The sequence below is a fragment of the Delphinapterus leucas genome, chromosome 1, assembly GCF_059928025.1.
Source record: "Delphinapterus leucas isolate spDelLeu-1000000601 "Yukka" chromosome 1, BTC_Dleu_Yukka2, whole genome shotgun sequence".
In the NCBI taxonomy this organism is placed as follows: domain Eukaryota; kingdom Metazoa; phylum Chordata; class Mammalia; order Artiodactyla; family Monodontidae; genus Delphinapterus; species Delphinapterus leucas.
The window spans coordinates 102,018,918-102,027,823 of NC_143129.1; the positions used below are offsets into that span (position 1 = coordinate 102,018,918).

The 8,906-nt window shown below is 46.8% G+C and overlaps 1 protein-coding gene across 1 annotated transcript; it reads right to left on the bottom strand.

Moving 5' to 3' along the window:
* Positions 1-1,948: 1,948 nt before the first annotated feature.
* On the bottom strand, positions 1,949-3,234 carry GPR88 (G protein-coupled receptor 88). Its single transcript, XM_022583850.2, has one exon. The coding sequence runs from the start codon at positions 3,216-3,218 to the stop codon at positions 2,067-2,069; it is 1,152 nt and encodes a 383-aa protein (XP_022439558.2). The 5' UTR covers positions 3,219-3,234; the 3' UTR covers positions 1,949-2,066.
* Between the last annotated feature and the right edge of the window lie 5,672 nt (positions 3,235-8,906).

Consider the following 8,906-nt stretch of genomic DNA (forward strand, 5'->3'; position numbering starts at 1 on the left):
CCAGAACCAAGAAATTACTTTCACCACCAATACTTCAGGATACAGTGTCATCTGCTTCAGCGTTCTCGAGGAGGTATGCAAGAAGATCAGAGACCGAAGAAAAAAAACTCGGAGGAATAAGTTGTCTGAACTTTAATTAAATATTTGAATCAAGAAAAATGGGAACAGATGAAACCTTAGTAAGAGAGAAATGGTGCATGCACAAAGGGGATAGATTAATAAAATGACTGCTGATCTATTATTGGTAATAAACACATTTGTTTTGTTTTGTTTTTCTACAAACATGTCAAAGTTTCCTGCAACTCCCATAATTATTCAAACACACAAATGTTCCCACTATCCTGGCTTACAAATGTCCAGGAGGCCAACAAAGCAAGCTGTTTTTGTTCCTGAATTACACAGTTAATTGAGGCTGTTCAGCCCCAGATCTGATGTAGTGAACAGTCAGAATTGCTGATAGCTGAGTATCTTATTACTTTCCTCTCATTTTTATTTTCTAAAGTGATTTCACACAATTTTGCATTTCAAATATTTCTAAATAAATTTAGTAAACCAGAGATGAAACTGGCAAGCCTCAAATCATGTTTTAGAACAGATTCCCATTTGAACTGTTCATTTTATATAACCGAGTTTATTACACCTTCTTTAACAGATATGATATTAATGGTAAGTGTCATTGGTAATACATAAAAATGGTAATACATAAAAAAACACTGTTACTTTCTAATGTGTGACTTGTCTAAACCCTAAAAAGAGCACAGTTGGCTTTGCAGAGCCAAATCATATTATTGATCCATCTTGACTGTGGTTCATTTGCAAGATAAAGTCCCACCTGGGAGTCTTCTCATAAATTGGGTCAAGACAAGAAGAACTCTAGGTAGCCAGAGGTGTCTCTGTGTCTCTTTTCAAATAATTGATGGCCACTTCTTCTGGTGTGTGGAAGAAGTAAAATGTCCTTGTCAAATGGGTATTGCTTTAGTACCACATGCCCAATAAGTTCTAGCATCTAGGAGAGCATGCAATAGAGGTTAATATTAGCTATGCAGTCATGGTATTATTAGTGTTTAATTATTTCATGTGCATTGAGATATTTTAAATGTTAAAGAGAAAACAGAAGGACTTATTCTCCTTAGCAACCATTAGAGTACAGAATGTTCACAGCTGCAATCACACTCATAAGGCAGGTAAATTGATGACAAAATGAGGGTAGCAACTAATGTGCATGCTATAGAAAACCTGAAAGTGGTACCTAAAATAGATAGCCCCCTTATGTTTTCCAAAATTCCATAGCTGGCTCAGACCATCAATCAGCACAATGGAAATCTGTCACTTTAACACTCAATGCCGATTTTCAGTCTTAGAAGTGCAAAGGGCGGCGGGGGGGGTGTAAAATAATAAATCTGGGGGTTTTCCCCCTCACTGGCTAAGATGCTATCTCATTCGGGAATGATTTTACTTTATAAAAACCCTTTTAAAAATAAAGGGCTTAAGGTCTTAATGGCAACTCATACTGGTGTGCACATCTGTGGCTTCATTCTTCAGGTTAGTATACAAAGGCTAAGTTATAGCAGAAGCATTATCGAAGGTAGGTTACTTTCTAAAATGCTTCATAAATATTATTTCCTTCAATATTATTTCCTTTGGCTCATGCACACTCAACGCGCTTCATATATATTATAAGATGATGAAGGTGGGAATGGTAATTATGTTATCAAAGCTGTTTTTCCAAAACTGTGTTGAAAGAAATTAACCGGTTCTTTCAAAATGTCAGTGTGCAAGTTCCTGAAGTTTCCCGGTGTTCTGACTTTAGGATTTCTCCAAAACACGCAAACAAAGGGTAAAAATCAGGTGGCCGTCGAAAATGACTTCGCGGACCCCATGTATACGGAAACCTCGGTTCAGGTATCCCACTGGGGTCGAAGGCGAAATCTTCGCACCGATATATTATTGAGCTTCACCCGCAGGAGTCTTCGTTCAGGCAGGGGATGCTTTCCAAGATCAGGAGGCGGTGGTGCCCAAGGGCAATGGAAGCTGGGAATCTCCGCTTCCCGCCCGCCCTGCCCGGGTCACCAGTGCTGGCCTGCGGCGCGAGTGCCCAGCTGCGCCTGGGACACCGCAGGCATAGCCGTGGCGGCGGCGGCGGCGGCGGCCGCCGCGTCGCCGATGCCGGGCAGGACGGAGCGCACGGAGCGGCGGAACTCCTCGTTCCTCCACGTGTAGAGCAGCGGGTTGAGCGCGGACAGAGCGCAGCACAGGAGCCAGCTGGCCGCCTGCACACCCCAGGGCACAGGCAGCGAGAAGCCGCTGGCCAGGCTCACCCACACCAGCGGCTGCGTGGCCAGCAAGAAGACGCAGCAGAGCAGCAGCACCGACAGGCCGCTGAGACGCCGCTGCGCCCGCCGCGGGTGCAGCGCTGGGGGCAGCGGCTGGGCCTGAGCCGGGTGCGCGGCACCACCCGGGCCTGGCGCGTGAGGGGCTCCCGGGAAGGCGGCGGCGGCGGCGCAGCCGGGCAGCTGGTGCAGTAGGTGGAAGTTGAGGACACTGACCCGCTTGACGCTGACGCGCACGCGGCGCACGATGCCCAGGTAGCAGTGCAGCAGCAGCGCCGTCTGCGCCAGCAGCGCCGCGGCGGCCAGCAGCGCCGGGTAGTGGACGCGCGGGGGCGCGGCGCCGGGACGCGGCGCCCAGGGCGGGAGCAGCAGCACGAGGCCCAGGGCTAGTGCCCAGGACAGCGCCAGCATGCCCGTCGTGTGGCGCCGCTGGTACAGCGCCTGGTAGGTGGCGGGCGCCCGGGTGATGAGTAGGTAGCGGTTCAGGGCCACCAGGCAGTGGGACAAGAGGGACACGGTGAGCCCGAGGCCCAGCAGCCCGCCCCGCAGCAGGCGGTAGCTCCCCCCGGCGCCGTCCCAGTCCCCAGGGGGCTCCGCGGAGCCCGCGGGCAGAAGCCCGAGCACCGCCTCCTGCGGCATCCAGAGGGCGCAGACGCTGAGGTCGGCGGCACAGCCGTTCACGATGAAGGCGTTGCTCGTAGTCTGCAGCTTTCGGAAGGACGACACGAGATAGATGACCATGCCGTTGGCCAGCGTGCCCCCGATGGCCAGGCCTGAGTACAGGAGGGACACGGGGATGCGCCGGCCCGCCCACGACTCCTCTTCCTCGCAGAGCAGCAACAGCGATCCCCCGGTGGCGGAGGAAGTGGACGTGGAAGAGTTGGTCATTCTGGCCAACTCTTCACACCTCTCTGGCTAGCGTCGGCTTCTCGCAGCGCGGCGCATCCTGACACCCGCCTGCAGAGAGGGCAGAGACATCCCTTCAGCCCTCTGCCACCGACACAAAAGGCTGAAGCAGAATAATGGGCTGGGGGAGGGGGAGAGAGGGAGCTCTAGGAGAACGGGGGTGGCAAACGACAGGTGCCTGCCTGGGAAATGTCTCTAGTGCCAGGCGAAGGGCCTCTTTACATTCAGCAAGCACCAGGGAAGCCCTAGGACAGAGCAATACAGAGAACAGTTTCCTCTTCTCCCCCTAAACACACACATAGACACAAACACGGGAATGGCAGATGGAGCCCCCAGTTTCCAGGAGAAAGCAGAGATATCCCACCTGGGAAAAATACCAGGGGTAAGGGGTTGGGGGTATCTTACTTTCGGACTGGTCCTTAGCTGGCAGTAGCAGAGGGAGGGATGCCAGGAAATACCTCCTCAGCAGCAGCATCTGTGGTCCCGAAATCAATAGGAGAAACTCATCTGGGATCAGTGCCAGGAGCCAAGTGCCTCCTTCTCCAATGCAGCATCCACGCACATGGCCCTAGGCAGAAACCAGCAGCTGCAGGGAGACTTCTCAGCTGGCAGCAGGGCTGGAGAAAGTGAAGTGGCAGGCTGCAAGCCCAGGCAGGTGGGCAGGTAGTCAGGCGGCAGCAGCAAGGATGCTTGGCTGCAAAAGCAGAAGCTCAGCTCAAGAGGAGAGCAAGCACCCCGTGCTCAGAAGCAAGAGTGGTGGCTGATGAGGGGAACCCACTCGAAGCGCTCTCCTGCTCAGTTATACATCACGCAGGGAAAAGGCAGCCTTTCCACACTTGCATGAATTATTCAATAGCTTCTAACTTGTGAAAGGGAAGAAAAATATCTTGCTCAGAAAGTGCTGTCATTAAACAAGTTTCTCTGTTTTTTCTCAGTCTCTCAATCACCCTATTTTTCACCTTGCTTCGTTTTTCTTTTCTTCTTTTTTTTTCCTTCCATCAATGCTAGAATAAAATTTAATATACCCCCAATGTATTTCATCCCAGTCTGATGCATCCTGGGGGTGAGTTTTTCTGAGAGATAAATATACTCCTAATACCTACGACTGATCTCTTCCATCCCACATTTTCAGGGAGAACTTATATTCTAATTGAAATTCACTTTTTCTTTGGTAAGGTGGGACATGGGTCATTATCCACACAAAATCTCCAAGTCTTAATTTCAATCATAATTTCAGTTTTTTTCTCATCACCAAACTCCTTTCTAGAGGGTGGCTTCTGTTTCAGTAATGAAATAGAGGGTAAAAATGAAATGGTCAGAAGTTTAAATACAAGTGGGCATCTGGGGGAAAGCAAGGGCCATGGATGATACACAGTTTAAGGGGCAAAGTTGTCTCTTTACTGTAGAACTTTTAATCTTGTGGTCTGTCTTAGATAGAGATTTGCAGTCTGAAGTTGGAATCTTCCCCATGGGAAATTTTTCATAAAAGTCATCACCTCCCACAAATCATTTTTCACCGGGAAAATCATTTATTTGAAAATGTAACTCAATATAGAATATGGTAATATGGCATAATAGAAAAAAATGCTAGGTGGGGTTTCAGGACACCTGGGTTCTAAGCTGGGTGTCCACCAAATAAATGGCCTTGTGATGGATCGTTTTCATTCTTGTCAAATAAGAAGTTTCGCTCAGTGACTTCCAAGGCCCTTTCTGTTCGAACTTTCTATGAATCCTCATGCATAAATTTGACATTTCTCCACCCTAGTCTGACACCTGAAATATACCTACTCTGTCTAACATGTAATGTAGTCAGTCTCAGGTCACATGGCAGCAAGTTTTTTCCAGTCTGTCCCTAAGGGTGCCTATTCAGGATGAAGCACAAAGTGCACCTCCTCTGCTCTCTGCTTCCCTCTCTCTCTTTCAGAAACAGGGTTAGTTAATGACAACTCTGAGGAGGTAGGGCTAAAGCAGGACTTGATGGATTTGGTCCGTTTACGTGGTATCTAATAGTTGAGTCGGGGGATTTTTTGCCAGTGTCTTTTATCTGTTGTTATTTATCTTAAGGCTTTGAGTACATCAAGCACAGCAAGCCTGCAAGAGATCCCTCTAATCATTTATAGTTAAAACTTGTTGAAATAAAAATTTCCTCTCACGTGGTGGGGGAGGATTCAAGTTTCAGGTCCTTGGTCCCAGCTGCTGCCTTGCGTGGAATGAGCGAAGCCCCTGCTGGGGAACTCCGATGCCTTGCAGTCACACACTTCTGCCAAGACCCTCCCTTCTTTAGCCCTGGCCTGGAAAGGGACAAATTTTTGTTTGTTTGGGGGTTTGTTTTTGTTTTAAGCTACTGCATTTACATAATATAGGGTGGGAATTTTTTCTATCTTATTCCCAGCATCAAAACAGTACTCAATTATAATTAATATACTTGTTAGTGAATCAACGAATGGATGTGTGTATAAATGGTTTCATTTCTTTCCATGGTGAGACAGTAAATAGTTTTCATTAGCATCTCTTTCCTCCTACCCCCGCAGGAACTTGCTCTGTGAACTATGCCCTCTGATGCTGACCCAATCTCTCTACTCTCCACTGCTTGCTTTCCATTGGCCTTAGAAAAATGCTGATATCACTGCAATCCGATAAAGTTTCCCTGCACTTCACCTCCTTCTCAAGGTGCCTACACAGCTCACTCCCTTTCCTGGCAAAAGTGCTCGCTTTCTGTTTCTACTTCCTTTGCTCGCATTGAATGCCCACCCCACACTGCTTTTGGCTCTCATGACTGAGACACTTTCCAACTGATCAAAGGTCTGCCCATATATAAAACTGCCTACTGGACATCTCCACATGGCTATCCTATGGGTATCTCAAACCCCAGATGTCCAAAACTGATCCCTTCCTCTTCTTTCCAAATCAGTTCCTCCTTCTCCTGTGTTCTCAGTGACCAGTATTGCCAGTATCCTGGTGCCTAAGTCAGAATCCTAGCTATTACCCTTGATTCCTTATTTTCTCTCTTACTCCTAATATCCGTCAGTCACCAAGTGTCATCATTCTACCATATTAATTTTTTTTTATCTTTTCACTGATCTCTATTCACTTAGCCACTACCTGGCATCAGACAACCATCATCTCTTCTTTAAAGTATCCCAACAAGGGCTTCCCTGGTGGCACAGTGGTTGAGAGTCCGCCTGCCGATGCAGGGGACATGGGTTCGTGCCCCGTTCCAGGAGGATCCCACATGCCGCAGAGCGGCTGGGTCCATGAGCCATGGCCGCTAAGCCTGCGTGTCCGGAGCCTGTGCTCCGCAATGGGAGAGGCCACAGCAGTGAGAGGCCCGCGTACCAAAAAAAAAAAAATTATTCCAACAAGCTCTAACTCTGTGTGCAATCTTACCTTCCTCCAGACAATATGATCTTTCTAAAACCAAAAGACATCACTTGACATAGTAAATATATTTATTTTTATCTGTTTCCTACCCTCTACTCTAATATACATTCCTTGGAAAAAGGAGGTTTACTTTGTTCACTACTATTATTGGCAGCTCCCAGAACAGTACCAGGCACATAGTAGACCCTTAATCAATATTTATAGGAAAACTAGCAAGAAAATGTCACATTCTGCTTAAAACCTTTCACTGGGTCACCTGTTGCCCTCAGGAGACTCATTAATATCATCATTGCTAATGATGTACACATACCATATGTACCAAGCATTGTTTTGAGTATTTTTCATCTCTTGTTTTATTTAGTCCTCGTGCCAGACCTACAAGGTAGCCAGGCTAGGGCCTAAATTTGCAGGCCAGGGCAGGAGTCCAGATAAAAGTCCATAGGTCACATGTCTAAATATTTTAAAATCATAAATCAAGCTATCAAACTGTTAAATAAAACATGTTCTATTCTCCTATCCTGACAAATATGCTAGAAAGCCAGGCTCAAATTTAGAATTCTCAGATTTATAAATTGTTTCATGCCACTGGAATGTGACAACTCAGAGAGTTTGCCTCTGGCCCACAGTTCACCCCAGTTTTTCCCCACTCTCTGTTCGACCATCACATGCCAGAGGGGCCTTATTTTAACATAGGACATGCCAGCCTGCCCATCCAAGTTTCATTCACATCCTTGTCACACAGCTACTCCTTGGCAACACCTCAGACCTAGGGTGGTACCTGGAAAGCATAGCCGGTCATCAGAAGGGCAAAGCCAGGGAGGAGGTCCACACAGGTCATGGAAGTGCATTCATGGCCACCAGGCACAGAATTCTGGGTTCCTGGTAATGAACATGGTCTAGAAAGGGGATGTAAGGTGTAGGGAAACTTGTCCCCTTAAATCCACTTAATAGATGAGAAAACAGAGTCACAAAGGGGTTAAATAACTTGCCCAAGTTCAGCTAGGAAGTGACATAACTAAGATTCAAACCCACTAGCCCATACTCAACCACTACACTATACCACCTCCTTTGGTGAAGTTTAATGTTCTTAACGTGGATTAGCTGAGGTAGATTAAGCTAATGTAACAAGGAGACCCAAAACTATAGAGGTTTAAAAAAATAATGAGCAGTCCAGATGGAAGACAGATCAACCCCCCAGGACCATTGAGAAACCCAGGTATCTTCTCAGTGCTCTACCACCCCTTAGGGTGATGATAGTATTCAAAGTGTGCTCCTTGGCCAGCAGCATTAGCATCACTTGGAAACTTGTGAATCACCAGGAATCATAATTCCTGGTGATGGGGCCCAGTGATCTGTGTTTTAACGAGCCCTCCAGGTAACTCTGATGCATGCTACAGTACAAGAGCCAGTGCCCTGGGATGTTATCCTTGTCTACATGGCTGACATTGTTTCCCTGCTACCGTGTCCACATTCCAGCTGGCAGGGATTGGATAAAAAGAAAGTGGGGGAGCCAGCTTTCTACTTAAGGATGTGAACTGAAAATTCCACTTATCACTTTTGCACACACCCCAGTGGCCAAAACCCCAGCAGTCACATGGCTGCTCCTTGCTGCAAGAGAAGCTGGGACCACTCTAGCTCATGTGCCCTACTAAAACTCGGGAGGGGCAGGAGAACGGAGAGAATGGACGCTGGGCAGTGGAGGGGGGGCAGTTCTCAGGTTTACGCAGGTTTAAACCTGCAAGTTTAAAACAAGACATTGTGATTAGGGCCCTATAAACACAGTGCCTAGAGCATACCAGCTTTTTAGTTTTTTCATTTTTATTTTATTTTATTTTTTATTGAAGTAGAGTTGATTTACAATGTTGTATTAATTTCTGCTGTACAGCAAAGTTTATTTGGCTATACATACATTCTTTTTTATGTTCTTTTCCATTATGGTTTATCTCAGGATATTGAATACTGCTGCTTGTGCTATACAGTAGGACCTTGTTGTTTATCCATTCTATATGTAGTAATTTGCATCTGCTGACCCCAACCTCCCATTCCATCCCTCCCCCATGCCCCACGGCAACCACAAGTCTGTTCTCTATGTCTGTGAGTCTGTTTCTGTTTCATAGTTAGGTTCATTTGTGTCACATTTTAGATTCCACATATTGGTGATATCGTATGGTATTTGTCTTTCTCTGGCTGACATACTTCACTCAGTATGATAATCTCTAGGTCCATCCATATTGCTGTATATGGCATTATTTCATTCTTCTTTATGGCTGAGTAGTATTCCATTGTGTA

Bases quoted from the DNA above. Each gene is read 5' to 3' on its own strand.
- GPR88 (XM_022583850.2), bottom strand. From the start codon at position 3,218: ATGACCAACTCTTCCACGTCCACTTCCTCCGCCACCGGGGGATCGCTG.